Source organism: Thamnophis elegans, chromosome 16 (assembly GCF_009769535.1).
Source record: "Thamnophis elegans isolate rThaEle1 chromosome 16, rThaEle1.pri, whole genome shotgun sequence".
Lineage (NCBI taxonomy): Eukaryota > Metazoa > Chordata > Lepidosauria > Squamata > Colubridae > Thamnophis > Thamnophis elegans.
The window spans coordinates 18,825,069-18,852,863 of NC_045556.1; the positions used below are offsets into that span (position 1 = coordinate 18,825,069).

At 45.8% G+C, this 27,795-nt stretch overlaps 1 protein-coding gene across 1 annotated transcript in view; it reads right to left on the bottom strand.

Moving 5' to 3' along the window:
* The window catches only part of IGDCC3 (immunoglobulin superfamily DCC subclass member 3), a 70,441-nt gene extending 45,531 nt beyond the window's left edge, over positions 1-24,910 (bottom strand). Inside the window, 2 exon segments of the mRNA XM_032233164.1 lie at positions 21,200-21,505; positions 24,820-24,910. Coding sequence (XP_032089055.1) covers positions 21,200-21,505; positions 24,820-24,910 — 397 coding nt within the window.
* Positions 24,911-27,795: the final 2,885 nt, after the last annotated feature.

Here is a 27,795-nt window from a genome sequence, read left to right on the forward strand (position 1 = left end):
TCATAGATATCTATCAATTGCAAAGTGTTATCTACTCCCCCATATGTTCTCCGATCCATGTTCTGTTAAATTTATTTTAGCAGTTACAAATATGAAACTGTGAATTATTTCAAGTTCACATTCAGTTATTTTTTCCTGCCTTAAGTCTGACTCATCCCTTTGACACATCTTTGCCACTTCGTTGAAACTGTCTGCAATAAAATTTGCATACATTTTAGCATGCATTTCTAAAATAGACCAATTTGGGGCCCAAGCCTCCAACAACATACTTCTGTATGCATTCCCCCCACCCCACCCACTCCCAGAGTTGTGAACTACACATTGCAAAGTACAATTGCATTCCACTCACTTTTAGGTTCAGGAAGTACAAGCTGAGTACATTTTACACCTTAACGGGAACCAGATGGCCATGCCTATACATACATAATCGGTTGAGGCAAAATTTTCCTAGTAGCTTATTTCAAAGCACAAGCTATTTTGTAACCTGTGTAAGAAAGGTATGCTTACACTTTCTTCCAAAAAAACCTGTACACACCTAAGAGTCGTGATGACTCAAATTGTCTCAAATTTTAATTGAGCCCTCCTGCCAAACCCATCATAAAATGAGCAAATGTGGATTCTATCTGCCCCTTTCTGGATTACTCTTTACACAAGATTCTTAGCAAAATAAATAAATAAATAAAAACGCTCGCTTGCAAAAGCCACAAGCCATAACAAATGCAGAGCTTTTTACGGTTTGCAGATCGTGGAAACCCCACTGAATTAGCTCAATGTAGAAAGTGAACCCAGAAAATAGGTTTATGTTAGTAGCCAAGTGGAATATGATATGTAAAAATGGTCTTAGGAATGGTTAGAACTGTTGAGAGAACTGTACTAGGAACGGCTGCTAAGAACAGTTGCTGGAATTGAGTATGTCTAGTATGTCTAGTAAAAATGCAAGTAGAAAAATAGGGACCACCTTTGGTGGGAAGGTAACAGCGTTCCGTGCGCCTTGAGTGTTTAGTCATGCCAGCCACATGACTACGGAGATGTCTTCAGACAGCGCTGGCTCTTCGGCTTAGAGATGAGCATCGTCCCTTACATCCCTCGGGAACGACCAGCACATATGTGCGAGGGGAATCTTTACCTTACCTAGTCTAATGAAAAGAAGAACTAGGGAGACATGATAGCAGGGTTCCAATATCTCAGGGGTTGCCACAAAGAAGAGGGAGTCAACCTCTTCTTCAAAGCACCTGAAGGTAGAACAAGAAGCAATGGGAGGAAACTAATCAAGGAGAGAAGCAACCTTGAACCAAAGAGAAATTTCCTGGCTGTTAGAACAATTCATCAGCGGAACAGTTTGCCTCCAGAAGTTGTGGGTACGCCAACAATGGACCTTTTTAAGAAGAGATTGGGTGGCCATTTGTCTGAAATGGTGTATAGGAACTCTTGCTTGAGCGGGGGATTGGACTAGAAGACCTCCAAGGTCCCTTCCAACTCTGTCATTTTTGTTATTCTTAGTCTGTTCTTGATTTATGGAAATTTAGGGAGATCCCTGACAGCTTTTTCCAAACAAGTAAGTCAACATCTGGCAGGCTGCCATGCCCATGGACCTGGCCCGGACCTATACTGAATTCCTAAGGGTACAAGAGCCAGAAGGTTTTCCAAGTTCCTGGTGCCCCCCACCCCCGGAGAAGATTCACCGTGACAAATTCCCACCCCCTCCACTTGAAAGGAGCCAGGGCTGGCTGGGGCTTTCATGAAACGAAGCCAGTTCCTGTGCATATCCGACTTGCTTTCTGCAAAGGCAGAGGTCAGGGGCTGGTGCCCCCAGGGGCCCTGGGGGAAGGAGGAGTGGCCATCTGCTCGACTACTTACTCAGAGGTCACTGCTCCCGTCACACAGCCCATCAGCCTTTAGCTTCGAGGGCCTCTAAAGAGGGAGGGGGCGGGCGGGGGAGGGACGGGACAGTTGCATGATGAAAGCCGAGCCCTGATGTGGAGAGACAGGCCAGCCCGAGAAGGCTAAGTGGAAACAGTCATGTGTGGCTCATCCTGAAAAGCCCAGAGAGAGGCCTTCTCTTTGGCCTGCGATTGTGTTTGCTTCATAGCATTCTACTCCCGGCTGCTGGATTGCCTAGCTTGTCTCCAAGTATGTATTTTCCAAGTCCACAACTCTCTCCTACCACAATGAGTCTGTTCCCCATCATCCCCCACACCAGTGGTGGCTTTCAAAAAAATTTGGAACCTCTTCTGTAGGTGTGGCCTGCTTTCCGGGTCCACTGGTGGAACCTCTTCTAACCAGTTCGGTAGATTTGACGAACCGGTTCTACCGAATAGGTGCGAACTGGTAGGAACCTACCTCTGCCCCACACACAAACACACACACCCAATTTGGGATGATGGAATTGCAACCCAACACAATTGCAGGTTGGGAATAAATTTACTTGCCACTTATCTCCCCCCTCCTCCCCCTCCTCCTCTTCTTCTTCTTCTTCTCCTCCTCCTCCTCCTCCTCCTGTTTCTATATATTTATTGTAAAAATGACAATATGGAAATGGCTTTAGATGGCACCTCTTGTGAGTTTTGAGGTTCATCCCTACTGTGTGACCTGCAGGTTGGACAGGCTGCCAAAGTCCAGCAATTTCAACATTTCCTTGGATCTACTTCAATGATCTCCTGATCCAGGGCAGAAAGGATAACTTGGAGATTCTTTCTTTCTCTTTCCTCTTCTTGTAGTTTGATAGAGATATCTCTGACTGGCCCTTGTTGACTGCGTTTCATCAGATGGGTGACATGCCCAGCGAGTCTGTTCTGTAGTTTCTTGCTAGGGATGATGGCGATTTCCTCACACGTTCACTTGTTTGTGTGGACATCATTTCCAAAGTGAGTATAATATTTTTCAATTATCACTTGTGCTGCTTTTTCCACCATCTTGGTACGGACGCATCCCATCTTGACAGCTGCTGGTTGGAAAAGCCGCCTCCTCCTCCTCCTCTTCTTCTTCTTCTTCTTTCTTCTTCTTCAGAATAACAGAATAAGAGAGATAGGAGGGATTTTGGTGGTATTCTAGTCCAACCCCCTGCTCAGGAAACACTCACAAGTCCAATCAATTTCAATCAGAATAGAGCCAGAAGGGACCTTGAAAGTCATCTAGTCCAGCCCCCTGCTCAAATAGGAGACCCTACACCATTTCTGACAAAGGGATGTCCAGTCTCTTCTTAAAAACCTCCAGTGATGAAGGCACCCACAACTTCTGAAGGCCAGCTGTTCCACTGGTTATTTGTCCTCACCGTTAGGAAGTTTCTCCTTGATTCCAGGTTGCTTCTCTCCTTGATTAGTTTCCATCCATTGTTTCTTGTCTTGCCTTCTGCTACTTTGGAAAATAAGTTGACCCTCTCTTCTTTATGGCAGACCTTCAAATACTGGAATGCTGCTATCATGTCACCCGTAAACTTTCTTTTCTCCAAACTATCCAAATCCAAATCCTGCTACCATTAGAATAGAATAGAACAGGAAGGGGCCTTGGAGGTCTTCTAGTCCAGCCCCCTGTTCAAACAGGAGACCCTATACTATTTCAGATAAGTGGCTGTCCAGTCTTTTCTTAAAAACCTCCAGTGATGAAGGCACCCACGACTTCTTGTGGCGAGCTGTTCCACTGGTGAATTGCCCTCACCGTTAGGAAGTTTCTCCTTGATTCCAGGTTGCTTCTCTCCTTGATGAGTTTCCATCCATTGTTTCTTGTCTTGCCTTCTGGTGCTTTGGAAAATAAGTTGACCTCCTCCTCATTGTGCCAGCCCCTCAAATACCGGAACACTGCTGTCTAGCAGTATTCCGGTATTTGAGGATGCCTAAAACCACGGAACTAAAGACACCATTTGCACAGTTTCCTTGGGAGAAAGGCAGAGGAGCTAAATTGCACAAAATGCGTAAAGCACAAAACTCCAAAGCCAACAAGAAAACCGAACAGTAGGACACCAAAGGGATAGGTCCTCCTTGTGTCTCTTTGCATCTTCTGATCTTTGGAGTTTTTCATTTTGCTTTGAAAGGTACCCTCTTATCCCAGATTCCATGCTTGGTCAAGGTAGCTCAGTACAGGCAGTTCTCGACTTACAACAGTTCATTTAATGACCTTTTGAAGTCACGATGGGACTGGAGAAAGGAACGTATGGCTGTTTCCCCACACTTACGACTGTTGCAACAACCCCATGGTCCCATGATCAAAATTCAGAAGCTCTGTACTTATGATGGTTGCAGTATCCCGGTGGGGGCTGTGTGATTCACTTTTGCGACCTTCCGACAAGCAGAATCAAGGGGGAAGCCAGGTTCACTTAACAACCGTGTTATCAACTTAGCAACTGCAGTAATTCACTGAGCAGCTGTGGCAAGGAAGAGGGTGAAATGGGGCAAAACCCACTTACAAACTGCCTCGCTTAAGCAGCAGAAATGTTGGGCTGAACTATCATGATAAGCCAGGGGTGGGACTAGAAGACCTCCAAGGTCCCTTCCAACTCTGCTATTGTACTCTTGTATACTTTCACATTGTCTAAGCAGAGCTTTCAACCTGGGAAAGGAGAGAGAGCTTTCCCCAGGGCATCCTGGCGTTTGGGACCACCATGGGGAGGGGAGTCAATAAAGTGCGGATGAGGAGCAGATTGTGCAGTCAAAGCCCTGCCCCCTTTTAATGTGTGTGGTGTGGTTGCAGCTACCACTTTTCCCATGCACCCATGTTGGCGTACCTGGAATAGACTTGGGAGTTTCCTATCTATCTGATCCAGGAAATGGGCCCATATCAAGTGAGGCCTTGGTCAATTAACTCGGCGTTGATTATTTCAGGGTGGGATAACCTGCCTTTCTGATTGAGGGCTGCATTCCTTTAGTGGACATCTGTTATGAGTTACGTGAAGCCCTGGGCTAAAACAGCTGTATAGGGGAGCAGAGCCTCAACTGGGTAGAAATACCCTCCCTCTCTCCTTCCCTCTTTCTCTGGCTCTCATTTTTACCCTTTTCTTTCTCTCCAGCCTGGAGGGAGTAGACAGAGGTCAAGAGTCAAAACTTATCCATTGCAGAGGTTCTGAAATCAGATAGAAAGTTCCTGGTTCTTGTTCCCTGCCTTGCTTAGCAGCGATTTCTTCATGATTCCAGAGAGAAAATCTTTCCTAGTCTCTGATCAGGCTTTGCAGCATCTCTCTAAACCCAACATAACTCTTCTCCAAGCCCAATTCTTGCAGAATTTTCTTTAGCAAGATTTGTGGATTGGGCCAAAGGGTCACCCTGAGGTGGTGTGGGCGAGGGAGGGACAGGTGGTTAGGCTTTTGATTGTAACCCCCTGTGTTATGTCCTCAAATGGTTTGGAGAATAGTATGTATGTATGTATGTATGTATGTATGTATGCATGCATGTATGTATGTATGTATGTATTTATTTAATTTTTGCACAATTAAACTGAGTTTTTCTTGCTCTTCAAATGACAACACACTGACTGCAACTTTTCCATCACAGAGATTACAATCTGAGCCCTCCAAAAGTGTTTGGGGACTTTTCGATGTTCAGCGGGACTGGCAGGTTATTAAACACATACCTTGATCATAATCTTCATAACAATATCTATCTTTAGAGAAGATTGAAGTGAAATGAAAAGGAGTTTTCATCTGCTTTGGTAAGATGCCACTGAAATATGAAAGTGGGCGGATTTGGTGTGTGCATGGGGGTGTGAATGCTACCGCTCTATCTTTTCATCCCTTGAGTTGCAAACTTTGGCCACCCTGTGGTCTTGCACACTTGCAATGGATTTAGGTATTCTCTTTTCCTTAGTTCATCTACAGTGAATTACAGCAAAGGCATTTCGATTAGAGTCTAGAATTCTTTACTCCATTGGCTCTCTATGTAACTGCAAAGTTTTTGTCATTTTTTAAATCATTGTTGTGATTTAGAGGACGTTGTCCCGACCCCATGGACAACGTCCTCTACCATCCTCTGGAGTCCATTTAAGCTCTACTGCTTCAGTGACTCCATCCAACTACCTCATTCTCTGCCATCCCTTCTTCTTTGGCCCTCAATCGTTCCCAGCATTGGGCTCTTCTCCAGGGAGTCCTTCCTTCTCATTAGGTGGCCAAAGTACTTGAGTTTTCTCTTCAGGATCTGGCCTTCTAAAGAGCAGTCAGGGTTGATCTCCTCTAGGACTGACCGGTTGGATCCAGGGGTGGGTTCTGGCTGCCATTGCTACTGGTTTACAAAAAAGTTTGCTTAGTGATTGTTCAGTTACAATGGTACTTGGAAAAAAAGTGTCTTAAAACCGTCGTTCCCACTTACAACCCGTTGCAGCCTCCTCATGGTCACGTGCTAAGTCTACACGCTTGGCCACTGACTCGTATTTTGGATGGTTGCAGCGTCGTGCGATTCCCTCCTGTGGTGAATCCAGTGGGGAGGGATTCCCAACAGCATTGGCTAACTTAACCACCTGACTAAGAAAATTCCTAAAACGGGGCGAAGATTCACATTTCAAATGTCTTGCTTAGCAACAGATAGTTTGTGGTTGTAAGATGAGGATTCCACGTACTATGCTCTTTCTCTTCATCCTCAAGATAATGGTTTCAACAAGCTGCATGGCTGTAAAAGGTAAAGGTAAAGCTTTCCCTCGCACATACGTACTAGTTGTTCCCAACTCTAGGGGGCGGTGCTCATCTCTGTTTCAAAGCCGAAGAGCCAGCGCTGTCCAAAGATGTCTCCAGGGTTATGTGGCCGGCATGACTAAACGTTGAAGGCGCATGGAGAGCTGTTACCTTCCCACCAAAATAGTCCCTATTTTCCTACTTGCATTTTTACCTGCTTTCGAACTGCTAGGTTGGCAGAAGCTGGGACAAGTCACTCTGTTTCGCGGCGTTAGGGATTTGAACCGCTGACTTTTCTGATCGACAAGCTCAGCATCAAGAAAGTTTTGGCTCCAAGATGAGGACCCCCTGTACCATACTCTTTCTCCTCATCCTCAAGACGACGGTTTCAACAAGCTGCATGCCTGATCCTCCGGCTATTTATTCTCTCGACTTGCCTGTCAGGGTGTGTGTATATGTGTGTGTGTGTGTGTGTGTGTGTAGTGGCGGCGAAGGTGCCGTTCCCAAGCTGCCCTTCTACAAATAAACCTTTTATGCCGAGCTCTAAAAGGGGAGGGGGAGACTTAGTGCTTTCACATTTATTCTCTGGTGCTCCTCCGTTGACCTTGCGTGATCCCATTATGCAGAAACCCTCCAGAGGAATCCTTAAAAGGCAGCCTTGTAATTATGGACCATTTATGGACCAGCTCATTTATTTGCACAGGGCAGGGTGGTCTGAAGCATCCGGACCCCCCCCCTTGCCAACCTCTACCCCCCCTAAAGCAGCTCATTTGGGAGGAAAGGACCCTTTCCCCCACCCCACCCTCCCTTTCCTCATTCCTAAAATTACGGTGATCCTCTTGAGCCTTTCCTGGTTTAATATTGCAAATCCCCCTCTCGTCCCAAAAGCTCTTCAAAGCTTTGTGAATCTGCTGCTTTCCTTTTCCCAGCCTTCGATTTTAAGGGGAGGGGGGGGATGAGGCTCATCTACATTATAAAACTGAAAAGAGTTCTCCTCTTCAGCAGGTTTCCAGGGGTACCATTTTTTTTTTGAGGGGGAGGAGAAGGGGATTTGTGGGGAGGGGGAGGGAGGAAAGGAGATGCTCTTTTTAGACATGGTTGGCTGGCTTTCATCATGGTTGAGGAGATCCTTGCAAGAGTAAGAGGAGAGAAGTTTCAAGAACAAAAGGGGATGTGTGAAGCCATATGTGAAGGTGGATGAGACCACGATAGTTGGCAAGAAGGATAGACGGACACACTGCCCAAGTTCACACAACCCACTTCTCCGTTAAGTGAATCCCCTGCTTTTCCAGGGACACCTACTATTTCCCATCAACCATAAACCAACTCAAGAGGTGAGTTCGCACAAGCTTGGCCACCTAAAAAAGGAAACTAAAATCAAAGCTGGAAGCTTTGAGAATTCCTTTGTTGAGTTAACTCAGGCAACTGGGCAAAAAGTTTGTTAAACTGAGATATTTTATTACTCATCCAAGTAACTTCATCAGTCAAAATATTAAAAAAATATAGTTTGGCAGAGAATTGTTGGAATGTACTAAACTCTTATGTTGAATTATATTTACCTACAAAGAAATAAAGGCAGACTAGTATAGATCTATTTCAAGCTATTTAGCTCTCGCCAACTAGCCATATCCTTCTGGGATTCAAACCCGGACTGCTTGCATATTAGGTAAATGTATTAACCTCTAAGCCACAGGTTCTCCTTGCTTTGTCAGCTATACCAGGGAAGACACTAAGTGTTTTTTGTACTAGGTCTACCCAAATATGGAACGGAGCATACTGCTTCTGCTTTCTAACTCGTACTAACTCTTGCCATACCCACTGCATGTGGTTCTCCCCAAAATGTATTGCAATATTGTCAATGAAGACTCAATCCTCCAGGCCAAAAGTATCTAAAAAGGTTAAATCATGGCAACTGGACCCAAGTTTGTTAATCTGAGATGTTGTGTTATTCAACTCCCATAGAAGTCGTAGGAACCATCCACAGCAGTGTTCTTCCATCCGGTTTCACCACAAAACCGCGTTCAACTAAAGCACGCTCGACGAAACCACGTAGCTGACGTCATCACAGGGCGACAACAGCGCGGAGACAGAAGCACGCTGTAAACGCTAAACCTAAAATTAACCCCTAAACCTAAACCTAACCCCCCTAAACCTAATCCTAACCCTAAACCTAACCCTTAACCTAACCCTAACCCTAAACCTAACCCTTAACCTAACCCTAAACCTAATCCTAACCCTTAACCTTAACCTTAACCTTAACCTAACCCTAACCCTAACCCTTAACCTAACCCTAACCCTAACCCTAAACCTAAACCTAACCCTTACCTTAACTTGAATCGGCTTGCTTTCAAAGCGCTATTTAAAGCGCCCTTCTTTCTCCACGCTTGCTGTTGTCGCCCTGTTGATGACGTCAGCGACGCGGTTTAATTGGGCGCGCTTTAGTCGAGTGCGGTTTTGTCATGCCATGCTTCCATCCCCAGAAACTTTCAGGTGCATGGACTTCATTCCACCCCAGAATTTAGAGACTTCAATTCTCAGAACTAGGGGTGATATGATAGCAGTTTTTCAATACTTGAGGGCTGTTATTGAGAAAAGGGGGATCAACTTATGCTCCAAAGGGCAGGATAAGAAGTAATGTGTGGATAGTGATTAAAGAGAGAAGCAACCTGGAACTAAGGAGAAATTTAACTGACAGTGAGGACAATTAATCAGTGGAAAAGTTTGCCTCTGAAAGTTATGGTTACTCCATCACTGGAGGATTTTAGGAAGAGATTGGAGGAGAGGAAGGGGAGGGAAGGAAGATAGAGTGAAGAGAGGAAGATGGAAGGGAGAATGAGAAGAGAGAGGGTAGGAAAGGGAAGAGAAAGAGGAGTAGGGGAGAGGTAAGGGAAGAGGAAGGGAAAGGAGAGGAGGAAGGAAGTAGAGAAGGGAGGGAGGGAGAAAAGAAAGGGAAAAAAAGATGGTGTCAAAACAGGTGAGGGATTGTAAACAAAGCAAACCAAATGGCATGCTATAATCCTGTAAATGGAACGACAAATGCTTAAGAATGACGAATGTAAAAAAGAATAACAATGTGAATGTATACCTATGTAAGAGAACAAAAATAAAAAAAAACTTTTCTGAAAGAAAAGAGAAGAGATTGGACAAACATTTCTCGGAAATCACATAGGGCAGTGATGGTTAACCGGCTGTTGTCATGTGGTGAAAGTACATGCGCACATGCACCCATAATGCAATGCACATGCAACCCGTTCCACATGCAGCCTGTACCCACACATGCGCAGCAGAGACACAAAAACCAGCTGCCGGCAGGATACACGTGCACATACACAGTGGAGCTGAGCTGCAGCAACAGCTAGCATGGCTGCAAAGAAGACTCTGCGTGCCACCTGTGGCACATGTGCTATAAGTTCGCCATCACAGTTATAGGGTCTCCTGCCATGGGTAAAGGCTTGGATTTGGTCCCTTCCAATCCTACTATTTTATATTCTATGTCCTAACTCCCTGAATTCCTGCTACCTGGGTTAATCCAAACATCTTAAAAGTTACTCAGGTTGAGAAACACTGGTCCACAGCTACAGTGCAATCCCAGCAGGGGAGACTAGTAGCAGGGGTGAAATCCAGCAGCTTCTGACAGGTTTTGGAGAACCGCTAGCAGAAATTTGAGTAGTTCCGAGAACCGGCAATCTGGCTGGCCCCAGACTGGGGTGGGAATGGAGATTTTACAGTATCCTTCCCTGGAGTGGGGAAGAAATGGAGATTTTACAGTATCCTTCCCCTGGAATGGGTAGGAAAGGGGGATTTTGCAGTATCCTTCCCCTGGAATGGGGATTTTGCAGTATCCTTCCCCTGGAATGGGTAGGAATGGGGATTTTTACAGTATCCTTCTCCTGGAATGGGGATTTTGAAGTATCCTTCCCCTGGAACGGGTATGAATTGCGGATTTTACAGTATCCTTCCCCTGGAATGGGTAGCAATGGGGATTTTGCAGTATCCTTCCCCTGGAGTGTGGAAGTAATGGAGATTTTGCAGTATCCTTCCCCTGGAATGGGTAGGAATGGAGATTTTACAGTATCCTTCCCTGGAGGGTGGAAGGAATGGAGATTTTGCAGTATCCTTTCCCTGGAATGGGTAGGAATTGGGATTTTTACAGTATCCTTCCCCTGGAATGGGGATTTTGAAGTATCCTTCCCCTGGAACAGGTAGGAATGGGGATTTTACAGTATCCTTCCCCTGAGTGGGGAAAGGAATGAGGATTTTGCAGTATCCTTCCCCTGGAATGGGTAGGAATGGGGATTTTACAGTATCCTTCCCCTGGAGTGGGGAAGGAATGCAGAATTTGCAGTATCCTTCCCCTGGAATGGGTAGGAAAGGGGATTTCGCAGTATCCTTCCCCTGGAATGGGAATTTTGCAGTATCCTTCCCCTGGAATGGGTAGGAAAGGGGATTTTGCAGTATCCTTCCCTTGGAATGGGGATTTTGCAGTATCCTTCCCCTGGAGTGGGGAAGGAATGGAGATTTTACAGTATCCTTCCACTGCACACCCACCAAGCCACACCCACCAAGCTGCAACCACGCCCACCAAGCCATGCCCACAAACGGTAGTAAAACAAAAACTGAATTTCACCACTGACTTGTAGGCACGGTCCTACATATCTGCTCAGAAACGCGTTTGGTGCAATTTTTTTTTCCCTTCAAACCCAAAGATTTCCTGCATCCTAGTATCCATCCGAGAGAACCAAGATCTCAGCCGACCAGGGGCTGCAGATGTTCCATCCTTCACCCTGATGGCCTTCTGCTCGCCACAGGAGTTGAGGTGACCACACTCTGCCTCCACTGTTGAAGCCAGAGATCTATCCATCGGATTGAAAACTCCAATAAATGACTCTGATGTGGGAAGTATGGGTAGAGTGGTGGTGGCAGCCAAAGCTGAAGAAGCTTCTTGGATGAGAAGCGAAACGTCTTCAAAGAAAAAACAAGAAAGTCCAGTTGCCTCCTGCCAAAAAAGCACCTTTGGGACAACCAGGACCTGGATGACGGAGAATCTCTACGGAGGTTTAGCTGTACAATTTGGGATGAACACCAGGGGTAGGTTGCTGCCAGTTCACTCTGCGCATGCGTGCATTTGCATCTAAAATGTCTGCGCATGTGCAAAAGATTAAAAAGGGGGGAAATACATTTCTGCAATGAAAATTGTTCTGCGCATGCACAGGATTGAAAATCAAGATGGCGGCGCCGTAGGAGACCCATCGCTACCAGTTCCAGTGACCCAGGCCGCCAAGTTACTACCTATTCGGCTGAACCGGTAGGCTCATCTCTGATGAACAGCCTTGGAACGGTGTGGGAGTAGGAATGGAGTCCCAGAGGGGAGGAAATTGCAGATGACAGGAACCAGGAGGACTAACTCAGGTGACCCTGAGGACAGAGATAAACCTCCAAAGTGCTTCAAACCACCCTCTAAAAGGATGCAAATGACTAGCTGTCCTGCAAGGAGCAGCAGTCCTTCCATTCCCCACCTTTCTGTCAGAACTGAAGAAGCTTCTTGGAATGGAAGCGAAATGTCTTTGAAAGAAAAAAACAAGAAAGTCCAGTTGCTTCCTGAAAAAAGGAGCACCTTTGGGACAACCATGGGAGAACTGGAGGACAAGAGAATCGCCACAGAAAAAGAAGATGGAGAGGTCATTTCTGAAGGACTCGAATACAACTAAGCCGAATTTGCAGAACGCAAATGATATCAGCGACGCTGCTGTGATGAGGCAGAAACCATCATCACTGCGTTTCCTGCAAAACATTTATTTTGAAAAGCAGTGTCACTTTCAGACCCAAAGGAAGGAGGCGCTTCAAATGACTTCTCTTTCTCTTTCCTCTTTTCTTTTTAAATTAAGCTTGGGGGATTAACAAGGATTCCGTCAACTGCCTTTTCGACACAAGAGTCAGAAAAATGGCAGCTTTTCAATGGAGCATTCAGAGCTCCCAGATGCAGTGGGGAAGTCCTGGGATCGGGAGGGAGGCTGAAGTATTCTGTGCCCGCCCCTCCCCTGCTCAATAGCTGGGGAAGTTGGGTGGGGGGGGATGTAAGTCCCTGTTTTAAAAGTCAACCTTAAAAAGAGGGTCCTCTATTTAGGGCCCGTGTGAAAAGCCCTAAATGGGATTCAAATGAAGGACTTTACATTTTGAGGAAAGTACTTTCTTGTCAAAATGTCACTCATGTTTCCCCCCCCCATAAAGAAACGCAGGCAACTAATCTGTCCCCCCTCCCTCCCTCACAATGATTATGTTTGGGGGAGGGGAGGGGGGAGGAGATTGACTTTGGCAAGTGAGGTGGGCATTTGCAAGAGAAAAGGGCTGCCATAAAAAAAAGCCTCTGGCAATTATGCCAGGGAGCCTCAGAAAATGCGCTTTGTCTGGTATTCCAACACCGAGGGATTTATTGCTGCTGGCGGAAAGCCGATATGGTAGAAATTATGTGCCGTTGAAAGTTGACGGTTGCCCCCCCCCCTCAAATCTGCCAGGTACCTTTTATTAGTATCTAAAAGCACAGCAGAATAAAATATTCTTCCCCCTCCCAAGATGCTTCTGGTTCCAGAGGAACAGATAAAGGGAGCTTCCAGTTCAGGTTGCAGCACCATGAAAAAGTTTTCCTCAGTGGGCCTTCGTAGGTCGGGGCTCACAAAAACGGATGCCCTCCAGATGTGTTAAACAATCACGACAGCCCCGATGAGACATATTACTAAGAACCTGTTTTGGTCTTCAATAACCTAGTCATATTAAGCTTTCCTACACACGGAAGACCATATTTTGGTTGTGGTGTGGCTTCATTTTAAAATAGGAATGGAATTCGATATGAAGTGAATTCTAGGTCAAATGTACCTTTTAGTTTTATTTATTAAATTAATTATGCTGCCCTTCTCCCCTAGAAAGTGACTCTGGGTGACATAACTGTTAAAGAAACTAGAAACTCTAGAAACTAAAATTCCCAACTAGCCCTCCTGCCCTCCCTCTCTCCCACACCTCCCTCCTTCCTTCCTTCCTTTCCTTCCCTTCTCCCTCCCTCCTTCCCTTCCTTCCCTTCTCCCTCCCTCCCTTCTTTCCTTCCTTCCTTCCCTCCCTCGCTCTCCCCCTTCCACATCTATCTCCTCCCTTCCCTTCCTTTCTCCTTCCCTGCCTCCCTGCTTTCCTTCCTTCTCTCCCCTCTTTCCTTCCCTTCCACATTTGTCTCCTTCCTTCCCTTCCTTTTTCCCTCCTCCCTCCCTCTCTCCCTCCCTTCCTTCCTTCCCTCCCTCCCTTCTTTATTTTTGATCTTGCTTCCTGGTGATTGTCTATACAAATCCACACTATCTTCTTGACTAGATTTTTCTGGAAGTGATATGCCCCATCCCTGCTTCTGCCTAGGGCTTAGAAGAGAGACGGACAGGTCGGAAGTCACCCAGCTGGCTTCCGATCTAAGATCAACTAGAATTCATTGTCTCCCCATTTGTAATCCTGTGCTTAAACCACTACATCGAATTCACTGTCCTTCCCTGCTTAACTGCTCTTTTTTTCATCTGGCTTAAGCGCTGGGAAAGTACTGGTCTCACCAGAAAACTCAAGTTATGGTTAGGATCCTTAACTCCCAAAATGTAGCTGCAAAATGCCACGCTTAACCATGGTTCACCAGAAACCTCTGACTTCACGATAAATTTCATGGGTTCTTCCTGTTGGTAATTAATGAATGCTGAAGGGATTAGGCTCACATTAGTACTCTAGGGATGTCTTTGGAGTAAAGGCAAAGGTTCCCCTCGTACGTATGTGCTAGTCGTTCCCGACTCAAGGGGGCGGTGCTCATCTTCGTTTCTAAGCAGAAGATCCAGCGCTGTCCAAAGACGTCACTTGTGGTCAAGTGGCCGGCATGACTAAATACCGAAGGCGCATGGAATGCTGTTACCTTCCCACCAAAGGTGGTCCCTATTTTTCTACTTGCATTTTTACGTGCTTTCGAACTGCTAGGTTGGCAGAAGCTGGGACAAGTCACGGGAGCTCACTCCATTATGTGGCACTAGGGATTCGAACCAGCGAACTACTGACTTTTCTGATCGAGAAGCTCAGCGTCTTAGCCACTGGATCCCTTTGGAGTGTGGACATATAAATCAAGAAGGCAATCACAAAAGTCTAATCAAGTTTTGCCTCTTTTTAGGTGTGTGTGATCAGCATCTTGACTTGGTTGAACACATCCTGGCCGAAGGCTCTGGAAAGTCTGCTATATAAGCCATGCCTGCTAGGGGTTGGTGCTTTGCTGGCACCGCATCCTATTTCATTATTTTAATTCAACACATCTTCAGAACACAACACAACAGAATGGAACCAAACAATGCAGGGGATTGAGGGGCGTATTTCTGCTTCCCAGCAGCACAAAATTCGAGTCTAACTTTGCTCTGAAGGCTCCTTAGAAAACTCTTCAAGCGCTATATTCAGGGGAAGAAACTCTTTCAAAATTCCCTGCTACAGTCTGAGGATGATCTGCAGCCAAGGGGAAGAACCCTTTTTTCTCTCCGCACTCCTTCCAATTATGAAAGACATCCCTGACATTCTCCTCTTCTCTTTCCACCCGTCAGGAACCGGATGGAGATCTTCCTTTTCTGCAAATTTTCTGAGCTAAATCTCTACGGGGATTCTCTGCCAACCAGGTCATGGTTATCCCAAAGATGCTTCCCCCCCCCACAAATCTTCCAAAAGGAAACTGGATTTTCTTGGGGTTTTTTTCCTTTGAAAACATTTCGCTTCTCACCCAAGAAATCGCTTCAGTCCTGAAGAAGCTTCTTGGAGGAGAAGCGAGATGTTCCAGAGATAACCCACGAAAGTCCAGTTGTATTTTTTGGGGGGGTGGGGGGTGGAAGCACCTTTGAGTTCTGAACTAAATCAACAACATTCCTAGATGCATGCAGTTCCTCCTCCTCCTTCCATTTTCTGTCCTGATTTTATTGTTCGCTCAGGGCAGCCTGATTTTGGGCCGGGGGGGGGGGGGGGGGGCATCGTCCTGATATAATAAACAAATAAACCTACAGTTTGCACCTTCTCATGATTGGAGCAGCCGAAGGGGACGGGAGAGAAAACTACCTACATCTGGTTTACATTGCAACCTTCCTGTGTCCGTCGCCCCCTCCGCCCTCTCCCCTGAGCTACAGAAGCGATCAATGCCATGGAAAGAGCAAGCGGGGAGAATATCCTGCCCTGTACACCTTTTCTAAGCAGGGGAAAATGAAAAGGAAGGGGCAGGGAGGTGGGATGGGGGTGTGTGGAGACAATGAAATGACATACTACTTTGTGTTTGTGTGTGTGTGTGTGTGTGTGTGTTCGGGGAATTTCCCTCTCCTCTTAAGGATGAAGGAGGCCTCTTTTTTTCTCAGTCCTCTCGAGAGCCTCAGCATCCTTTGGTGCGTCAACCGTCTCTCAGGCTTGGCCCCGGGGAGCAGAATTTGCCTCTCCTCTGGCAGGGCTCTATTCAGCCGCGAAGAATGGGGGGGGGGGGACACAAAGGAACAGAGGAAACGTGCCGTCTCCGAGCTGCATTCAAGTAGGCCATCTGCTCCTGCCAAGACAGCGGAGAGGGGCGGAGAGGGTGGGGAGGGAGGAACCAAAGGGAAGATCCCAGGTTCAGGCTTAATCGGGGCTATTTAGCAAGGGACGCTGAACCCTCCCCCTTCCCTCCCCCTCCCCAGGCAACAGCAACACCACTGTTAAAATATAATTTTTCAGCACTTGCCTCTCTCGTTGACAAACAGTCCACGGAGAGGAGGAGAACCTGTCCCCCAACCTGCTCATGGCAGCCTAGTGCCCTGTAAAAACAATTATCTGGCATTCCCTACGGCTCCCCCACCCCCGACCTGTTTCAATTTGGCTCGGTGAAAGAGAACTTGCCTTGGAAACTGATTTCCAAAAAGAAGCAATTTTGATTGAGTTCTCCAGAGAGAGAGAGATGATGCTGGGGTGGTGAGATCACTACCATCCAGGGGTGAAATCCAGCAGGTTCTGACAGTTCTGGAGAACCAGTAGTGAAATCTTGAGTAGTTCAGAGAACTGGTAACAGACATTTTGAGTAGTTGGAGGAATTGTAGTGGAAATTTGAGTAGTTTCAGAGAACTGGTAGCAGAAATTTTGAGTAGTTTGGGAGAACTGGTAGTGGAAATTTTGAGTAGTTCAGAGAACCAGCAAATGCCACCTCTGGCTGGCCCCAGAATGGGGTGGGAATAGAGATTTTGCAGCATCCTTCCCTTGCCACACCCAGCAAGCCACCACACACCCACCAAGCCACACCCACAGAACCAGTAGTAAAAAAATTGAATTTCACCACTGTTACCATCTCTGTAGTAGAAGAGCAAGTAGTGGGATCCCTGGGGGCTCTCTGAGCTTGCGGACATTTTATTACCAGATTAGGAAACATCATCAGTGTACCATGAGGGTAAACCAACAACCAAATTCAGAGAACATTAAGAACTGCAAAGATTATCATGTACCAATAGAAGAGAATTGTTGTGGTTCGGAGTTGATTTGTGAAGTTCTTGAGTTCTCTGAGTTTGCTTGCAGACGTTTTGCTACCCAACTAGGCAACATCATTGGTGCATTCTCTGTTCCCCTAGAAGTTCTGAATGAAGCAATTCCAGAGGTGATTGCCGGATAGCTGAATTGAACAACCATATATACCACTGCAATACCCTCATAGAAGTTTTACCTATGGAATGGAATGGAACGGAACAGAACAGAGAGTAGAGTAGAGTAGAGTAGAGCAGAATAGAATAGAGAGTAGAGTAGATAGAGTAGAATAGAAATAGAAAGTAGAATGTAGTGTAGTGTAGTGTAGTGTAGAGTAGAGTAGAATAGAATAGAATAGAATAGAATATTCTTTATTAGCCTGGCATGATTGGACCACAAGGAATTTGTCTTTGGTATATAAGCTCTTCAGTGTACAGACATACAACAACAAAATGATAGGTCATAGATCATAAATCACAGTTGCAATCATTAAACATAAACAACAAGTGACAAATTATAAGATACCATAGGCCGAAGATAGTAGGAAAGACGAGAAGATGAGAAACTTGATAATAGCCTATTAGCTGGGTAAATTTCTTAGGCCTAAAACAGTGCTGGGGGAATAAAGTGTTCAGCAGAGTAGATTTGCATCTCCCTATATTGTTGGCCACTGATTTTATACTTCTCTTGCTTCCCGAGAGCATGACGCAAGCTCCTTGTCCTGACAAAAACGCCTTTTATTAATTGACTGTGAATTCTGCTCATTCGCATCCAGCAAAGTCTTTCAAGGGAGGATTTACAGGTCACAGACCTGATCTGGCTTGGAGAGCTGCCAGGCTGATATCTGCAAAACTTGGCAAGGAGTCTCGGAGAGTCACAAACCAATTAGTGAACTAATTGTCTCCTGCAAACTCCACTCCCTTTCGCTCCTGTTTTATTTCCTCCGGGAGAGGCCAATCATTGTCCACCTCTGGCCTTACTCCCAAGTCACCCCTGTTCTTTAGCTGTTCCCTTCATCAGCCAACTCTGTGCATGCGCACACTGGGAACAGGCTCCAGCTGTTCGTCTGCCTCACAGATGTCTGACTCTAAAGGCAGCTGGGATTATCGGACGGCTGCTGCTGGCCCCTCTCTGCCTCCGACACAGAGCCCTCATCAGAGCCTGCCCCAGACTCCAGGACTGGCCCATGCTCCTCCCCAATCTCCTCACTGTCCGAATCTGCTGCTCCGCTGGCGGGCCACAACACCTCTCCTTGTTCCAACCCCCATCCTCAATCCCAGTCAGCCTATACATTGAAAATGAGATTTAAAAGAAAGAGAATATTGTGTATCAGAGGCACGTTTGATGCAGATTTTTTAAAAATGAGATCCATGCAGAAATGATGGAGAAAAGAATTAACAATGGTCTCATAATGTTAGTTTAGATTGGAAGTTGACCGACAGCTAATTCAGGTCATTCTAAGCTTTCCAAGAAGTTCAGAGTAGTTAAGGATTTAAAAGAAATGTTAGTGAAGTGTCCCTATTTCTACATATATAAATGTGCAGCTATACTTATGCTCTCCAGAAACCATGACCTAGTTACATTTCTGGTTTTTCTAATTTCTCTTTTCCTTTTTGCCTATTTTATCATGCATGAGAAGGTACCTGAGAAATTGAAGCGTTTATCTTCAAACACTAAGCTGCTTTTAACGCTAACACGAGTTCTGGGATTGCCAGAAGGCCTTGTTCACACATCTTTTCCATATCCCTTTGCTCTCGCAAAGATCAGACACTTGTTTTGCTATCCCGATAGAAGCCGAGATGTTCTTACATTACAGAATCAGGGTACGTTTTTGCTGGTTGATAGATTTAGAAGACAAACTGAGTTACCGCAGTAGGTCATCTGAAGGCATCGCATTTAGATTGCAAGAAGACATACCCCAGTTCACACCCTTTGACTCAGGAATAAAAAAAAGATGTTGGGACTCTAAAAAGAGTACAGGGCAAAGAAAATGATTAGGTGACTGGTAAAGATAAAGCTTCGCCTCGCACATATGTGTTAGCCGTTCCTGACTCTAGGGGACGGTGCTCATCACCATTTCAAAGTCGAAGAGCCAGTGCTGTCCAAAGACGTCTCCGTGGTCATGTGGCTGGCGTGACTAAATGTCAAAGGCGCACAGAACACTGTTACCTTCCCATTCAAATGGTCCCTACTTTCTACTTGCATTTGTACGTGCTTTTGAACTGCTAGGTTGGCAGAAGCTGGGACAAGGAACGGGAGCTCACTCTGTTACGTGGCGCTTGGGATTCAAACTGCCGAACTGTCGACCTTTCTGATCAACAAACTCAGCGTCTTAGCCACTGAGCCACCGTGTCCCTGTAAGGGGACTGGAGGATGAAGCATATAAAGGACAGTTGCGGGAATTGGGTATGTCCAATTTAATGAAAAGAAGGACTAGGGGTGACATGATGGCAGCGTTCCAATACCTCAGAGGCTGCTAGAAAGAAGAGGCAGTTAAGCTATTCTCCAAAGCACCCAAAGGCAGGACAAGAAGCAATGGCTGGAAACTAATCAAGGAGAGAAGCAACCTGGAATTAAGGATAAATTTCCTAATAGTGAGAACAATTGACCAATAGAACGTCTTGCATCACTGGAGGCTTTTAAGAAGAGACTAGAGAGCCACTGGTCCAGATGGTATATGGAAAACCTGGAAACCTTGTCAGTCAGAAGTGGACATCAGGATACATCTACTGTCCCTCGGGGTGCTTTTTTTCAAGAGGCAACTGGACTTTTGGTTTTTAAAATAAAATAGAATAGAATAGAATGGCAGAGTTGGAAGGTACTTCAGAGGTCTTCTAGTCCAACCCCCTGCCCTAGGCAGGAAACCCTGCACCATTTCAGACAAATGGTTATCTAAGTCTCTTCTTAAAGCTTCCAGTGTTGGAGCATCCACAACTTCTGGAGGCCACTTGTTCCACTGATTAATTGTTCTAACTGTCAGAATTCCTCTTTAGTTCTAAATTGCTTCTCTTCTTGATTTGTTCCCACCCATTGTTTCTTGTCTACCCTCAGGTGCCTTGGAGAATAGTTTGACTCCCTCTTCTTTGTGGCAACCCCTGAGATATTGGAAGACTGCTATCATGTCTCCCTAGTCCTTCTTTTCATTAAACTAGACATACCCAGTTCCTGCAAGTGTTCTTCATATGTTTTAGCCTCCAGTCCCTAATCATCCTGTTGCTCTTCTCTGCACTCTTTCTAGAGTCTCCACATCTTTTGTTTCTTTGAAGACATTTCGCCCCTCATCCAAGAAGCTTCCTCAGCTCTGACTGGATGGTAGGGAATGTAAGGATTTATATTCCTTGCAGAATCTGGTTGTTTGCATTCCTTTTAGAGAGTCGTTGAGGCTACTTGGAGGTTTGTCTGTGTCCTGAGTAGTGCAAATGGGTGTGGAGCCACTGATGAAAGGACCATTTTGTAGACTGGAGAGAGATGGTGTCATATCCTGCCCCCTCTTGTGAGAGAGAGCTGTTCAATTTGACCTAGATGGCCACTTTGATCCCTCTTTCAATGACCAGCTGTCTGCAGGGAGTATAAAACCTTCCATCCACCATCATCCAGTCAGATGAGAAGAGAAACATTTTCAAGGAAAAACAATGTACCGTATTTTTCGGACTATAAGACACACCAAGATTTCAAAGAGGTAAGTAAGAAAAAAAAAGTTTTGTCCTCCCCGGCCCTCAGAGAACTCTGCAGGCTTCAGCAGGGCTGGGGGAAGGCAAAAAACCGGCATTTTCCCCCTTCCCCCAGACCTGCTGAAGCCTGCAGAGTGCTTCTGGGGCAATGGGGGAAGGCAAAAACACCCCACTTTTCTGAAAAATACCCCATTTTTCATAAGAATGGTGTGTGGGGGCAGGGCTTCAGGAGGCCAAAATGGCTGTATTTAGTATATAAGACGCACCAACATTTCCATGCTCTTTTGGGGGGAGGAAGCTGCGTCTTATACTCCAAAAATACGGTAAGTCCAGTTGCCTCATGAAAAAGCACCTTTGGGATAATCATGAATATCTGGATGACTGAACTTTTCCATGGACACGTCCCTCAGGATGGGAATGAAGGACCACTTACTTGCTGCCTGAATCCGAGCTTTCCGGCTCACCAACAAACCGAAGCGGTTCCGAGCCACGCAGCCGTATTCCCCTTCGTCAGAAGTGCCGTCCTCCTTCCGCTTCCGGAAGTGGGAGAAGTAGAGGGAGCCATTGGCCAGCGTCAAGGGCTCCTCGCCCTCCGCCACCAGCAGCCCGTTCTTTCGCCATGTGATGCTGATGGGTGGAATCCCTTCCACTTGGCAATCCAAGACCAGGGGCTGTTCCTGCACAGCTATCTGGTCGCTGGGCTCTACGGTGAACGCCAGCTCAGTGGCAAAGCCGAAACCTGGAATAAAAGAGAAGAGATCCTTTTATAGACTGTGACAATTTTATTAATTTATGACATACAAAAAAAAAAAAAAAACCAATACAAAAGCAAAAAAAAGGGAAGGAAAAGGGGAAGAGAAAAGTGTGGAAGAGAAGGAAAAGGAAAAAAGAAAGGAAGGAAGGAAGAAAGAAAGAGAAAGAAAGAAAAGGCATTGCCTTCTGACTCCCTTTGGTGCAGTAAGATAGGGTAATAACACCAAACCACAACTTTTTAGTTTTACACAATAGTTTAAACTAGCCCACTTCTGTAACACCCTATCTATCTAATCTAGGGGTGACAAACTCGATTTCATTGAGGGCCACATCAGGGTTGTTTCTGATCTTCGGGGGGCCTGGAGGGGCATGGTAAGCTCAATGTCACTGGTGTCAGGAGCACCTAGGGCGGTTTGAGCTCTGTGCCAGCAAGAAAGGGCTTGTGAGCCTCCTGCAACCCTCTGCCAGCCAAAAAGGAAGCTTTGGAAGGCCATACACAGCCCTCCGGAGCTCCGTTTTGGCTGGCAGAAGCACTGCAGGCTGATCCTTCGCTGTTTCCGGGGCAGCCCCATGGGCCAGATCTAAGTACCCCGCAGGCCTTGAGTTTGACACCCCTGATCTAACCGGTAAAGCCCCAAAATCAAAGTTTCATTTGGTTTCTACCTCAAGCACAAAGTCCAGAAGTGGTTTCCAGATAGAAACAAGGTATTTCTTTTTTCTTTGACCAAAGCACTCAATTTAGTCATGTCGGCTAATTCCATCAACTTTTGCAGCCATTCGTCTGTTGTCAGGGTCGAAGTGTCCTTCCATTTTTTTTAGCGTAATCTTGCTGTTGTCAACACAACCACACACACACACACACATTAGGTAAAGGTTCCCTTCACACATATGTGCTAGTCATTCCCGACTCTAGGGGACGGTGCTCATCTCCGTTTCAAAGTCAAAGAGCCAGCGTTGTGTGAAGACGTCTGTGCAAAGACGTCTCCGTGGTCATGTGGCCGGCAGGACTAAATGCGAAAGGAGCACAGAATGATGTTACCTTTCCACCAAAGGTGGTTCTTGTTTTTCTACTTGCATTTTTACATGCTTTTGAACTGCTGGTTGGCAGAAGCTGGGACAAGTAATGGGAGCTCACTCCGTTATGCGGTGCTAGGGATTCGAACCGCCAAACTGTCAACCTTTCTGATCGACAAGCTCCGCGTCTTAGCCATTGAGCCACTGCATCCCACATATATACAGTATATAGCATCAAAGTTCCATTTCTTTTTCCAAGTCTTTTTCCATTAACCCCGAAAGAAAAGTCTCTGGTTTTATATTTATATTCACTTTGAAGAATTTTCTGTATTGGAATATGAATCCTACACCAATATTTCTTTGCTTTGCTTTATCATTTAGCATAAATGATAAAAAAAATCCCTCCTTTATGTTTATATTTCCAGTATTACGAGAAAGAGAAGAAGCTCTTTTGAAGCCCCAGGAGAAAGAAACAACGAGAGCGGGGAGCTACAATGTTGTGCTGGGGGAAACTTGCCAAGGAGCTTCTGTTCAGAAGATGGGAGATCAAACAAGCAATCCAGAGAGGCTTCCTGAAGGATCTGAAGTCTTAAACTGCCGGGCTCTAAAAAGAAAACATATTTCTAGCCCTCGGCGTTGCCAAGAAAATCACAACCGTTTTGCAAAATGTTCTGGACTGGGTGCTTATCCAAAAGTGTTTTTTTTTCATTCCTTATGGGAAAAACCTATCTGGTACTCATCATTTTTGGTACTCATTGTGCCTTCCAGAATCAATTAACAATGAGTACCAAGGTATTGCTGTAAAAGGTCGACACAGTCAAATGCCAGTTCTTTCCTTCATATTAATATACTTATATTTTGACTTCCATAGACCCAGGTTTCATTCCATGAAATAAGACCTTGTAGGAGAAGAGCTATGTTCTTCGATAGTAGCAAAATAAAAAATAAAAAAATGTGGTAAGATTTTTCTCAACTGCCAGAAAAGCCAACACAGTTCTAGACTACATAAACAGAGGGATGAAATCAAGATCACGTGAAGTGTTAACACCACTTTATAAGGCCTTGGTAAGGCCACACTTGGAATCCTGCATCCACTTTTGGTCACGATGTAAAAAAGATGCTAAGACTCTAGAAAGAGTGCAGAGAAGAGCAACAAAGAGGATTAGGGGACTGGAGACTAAAACATATGAAGAACGATTGCAGGTATGTCTAGTTTAATGAAAAGAAGGACTAGGGGAGACATGATAGCAGTTTCCCAATATCTCATGGGCTGCCACAAGAAGAGGAAGTCAAGCTATTCTCCAAAGCACCTGAGGGCGAGAACAAGAAGCAATGGATGGAAACTAATCAAGGAGAGAAACAACCTAGAACTAAAATAGAAATTTCCTGACAGTTAGAAACAATTAATGTGTGGGACAACTTGCCGCCAAAGTTGTAAATGCTCCAACAGTGGAAGTTTTTAAGGAGAGATTGGAGTAACCATTTGTCCGAAGTGTTGTAGGGTTTCCTGCCTAAGCAGGGGTTGGACTAGAAGTCCTTCAAGGTCCCTTCCAACTCTGTTATTCTAATTCTAATTCAGGAGGCAACTGACTTTTTTCCTTTTTTCCTTTGAAGACATTTTGCTTCTTATCTTTGAAGATATTTCACTTTTCATCTCAGAAGCTTCTCAGCTGTGACTGGATGGTGGGGAATGGAAGGATTTATACTTCTTGCAGACAGCTGGACATTTGCATGTTATCATTGCATCCATCAGAACCATGACCTGGATGATGGAGAATCTCCATAGATGAATGCTTAGCGACCATTTAAAGGTTGACAGATGTACCTGGGACCGTGGTGGGTTGCTCTTGCCTTCGCTACTGGTATGCTGCTCGTGGTCTGTTCGTGCGCAGGCTGGATGTGCACTGTGCATGCACCGAATGTGCGCTATGCACGCATGTGTACTCCATCACCCCTGCGACACCCAGCTACTCATCGGAGGTCGCACAGGCACTGCATGCTGTGCACGCGTACACAATTGGCCCGGCTGCTTCAAAAACAGGTATGGAATGCGGGTGAGCCAAACAAGTCACCATACCAGTATGGTGGCCGCTGCTCCTGACTACTACTGGTATGGCCGTACCGGGCCGTACCGGCTGGAACCCACTGACCTGGGGGTACTTATGACCCAGTGGTGGTTTGCAGGCATTATGCCCCAGTACGGGCGTACCAGTGCCTGCTGGGAGTATCGGGTACCATTCCAGTAGGGTGCTCCGGAGGGCTCACCCGCCCGCCTGAGCTCCTTACCTAGCTCTTTGTCACTTCCTTGCACGGAGCAGGCGGCGGTCTGTGCGATGCTCTGCTGAGCAGCTGGAGTGTCGTGGAGGTAAGGCCGCATGCGCGCGCTGTACCGTACCAGTTGCAACGGGATCCGGAACCCACCCCTGTTATACCCCAAATCAAAGATCTGATGTTCCTCCCCCCAATCACATGACAGCACTTTGGATGCTTGGCCTTCCTTCACAAGGTAACATGACCATCTTACTTCCATTTTTGACAAAGCAAGTCCAGTTCATTTAGCGACTGAAATTACACGGCACTGAAAAAACGTGTCTTAACGATTTTTTCATCACATGATTTACAACTTACATGATTTACCACTTACTCACGATTTACATGGATTGACCACTTACTCACATTTATGATGGTTGCAGCATCCCGGGGTCACCGTGACCCCTTTTTGCAACCATCTGACAAGCAATGTCCATGGGGAAATCAGTTCACTTAACAACCCGTGTGCTCACTTAACTGCCGCAGTGATTCACTTAACAACCATGGCAAGGAAGCTTGCAAAATGGGTCAAGATTCACTTAATGATGTTTGCTTAACCACACAAATTTTAAGCTCAACTGTGGTCATAAATCAACAACTACCCGTAGTGCTTTTTGCTCTTCAAAATAAGAGAGGCCAGGAGATTTGCCATAGCTGGGGGAAGACAATGTTTTAAATGCTTATGAATGGGTTAATAAAAGCTGCAGACGTGTGTTTATTCTCAGCTCGACTGCAAAAGGTAAACTGAGGTCTCTGAGTTTGGAAAAGTGTTTGCCTTTACTTTTGACCCACCAACTCATCCTCCCTGCCTTCCTGCTCAATTTCTCCATCTGCACACATCTCAGGTTACACTCCAAATTGATCCCTCTTAATCCAACTTGGGTTGCCATCAAAAGCAGGAGGAGGAATCTGGGAAAACACCCGAATTTGCCCTGCACTGATCCGTGACCCAAAAGATCAGGACCTCCCCCCTCTCTCTCCCATTCTCCCCTTCACAGATTTAACCCAGTTGGAAGGGACCTTGTAGGCCACCTAATCCAACCCCCACCCCTGCCCAAGCAGAAGACCCTACACCATTTTCTGAAAGTTTGCAGGTCCAATCTCTCCTTGAAAGCTTCCAGTGTTGAGCTCCACAACTTCCCAAGGCAACTTCTGTTCATGGGTTGACTGTTCTCACTGTCAGAAAGTTCCTCCTTATTTCCGGGGTGAATCTCTCCTTGTTCCAGTTCCATCCATATTCCTTGTCTGGCCTTCGGATGCCTTGGAAAACAAGTGGACGCCAGTGACCGTCTTTCAATCCAGACTACCTCACAGGGTTGTTTGGGGAAAGGGCAGGGGGAGATGACGGCAAACTGGAGAAGAGATGCTAAGAAGACTCCTCTGAATTCTTGATGGGGGGGGGGCAGAAATTCCCCAAGTCAATCCAACAAACAATTAAGCACGAGTCAAAAGAAGGGGGTCTACCTTCCCGTCAAGAGAATGCTCTGGGCTTAATTATTCTGCCTTACTTATCGGATTCCAGAATCTTAACCACTCAGGTTGTTTGACACTCCAAATTATAGAAGGAGGAATGTTAGAGAAAGCATTCCTGGGCAGGCAACCCTGCAGACCTTTGGCCTTTGACCTGGACCTCACTGGGGTGGGAAAGCCACTTTGGAAAATCAGAAGAATGTTTGCATGAGAGGCCAGCCCAGACCCAGCGGAATACGCCTGAAACATCACAAAGAGACAAGCTGGAAACACGGATTCTTTCCCTGTTCGGCTTTTTAAAAAAGAAGAAAAAAAAAAACAGACCTGAAATTCTCCTCAAAGACCCGAAAAAACAGCTCCAGGTCAAACCGCCAGAACCATAAAAAGAAGAAATGAGATGAGTTGGCTCCGCTTCCTCTTCTAGCGAATGGAAACAAATTCAATGAAACGATTAATTGAGAATTGCCACTCATTTCCTAATAAGTCACTTATGGCTGTATATTACTTAAGCTGCCTAGGGGAGAAAAACATCTCGGATTGGCCAAGATGATACCTTTCAAATCAAAGCACATTGCAACGTTGAAAGGATGACATGTCGTGTCTACACACATTTATTCAGAAACAAGTTCAATAGTCAGCCAGGCTTGCAGCCCTTAAGGTAAAGATAAAGGTTCCCCTCGCACATATGTGCTAGTCGTTCCCGACTCTAGGAGGCGGTGCTCATCTCCATTTCAAGGTGAACAGCCAGCACTGTCTGAAGACGTCTCTGTGGTCATGTGGCTGGGATGATTCAACGCCGAAGGGGCACGGAAGGCTGTTACCTTCCCACCAAAGTTGGTTTCCTATTTTTCTACTTGCATTTTTACTTGTTTTCAAACTACTAGGTTGGCAGAAGCTGGGACAAGTAACGGAAGCTCGTTCCATTACATGGCGCTAGGGGTTCGAACCACTGAACTGCCAATTATTCTGATTGACATGCCAGCATCTTAGCCACTGCGTCCCTTTAGCCCTTAGCATTTCTTAAATATTTGGTCATTTCTTCAGCAATCAGTTAGGTGCAAGTTTTCTCATCACCAACTGGTCTTCGTTAAGAGAAAACAGGTAATCCTCCGATTGCAACCTCAATTGAGCTCAAAATTCCCATTAATAAGCAAGACAATTGTTAAATGATTTTTTTTTTGGCTGCATTTCATTACCTTCCTTGCGACCAACCATTGGTGGTTTACAACATCAGCCTTATTTGCATCTTGCCCTCAACAGTCTGGGTCCTCGTGTTATCCACCTCGGAAGGCTAGAAGACTGAGTCAACCTTGAGCTGGTCAGAATCGAACTGCTGGCAGGGGGCGGAGTTTGCTGCAATGCTTCCATCCTAACCACAGAGACACACTTAATATCTAAGATACTTAGGAGGAGGGGCATGGAAAGTGGAAAGCACCGCAACTCCATTCATAACTACGAATAAAATGATAAATTAAATGGGAA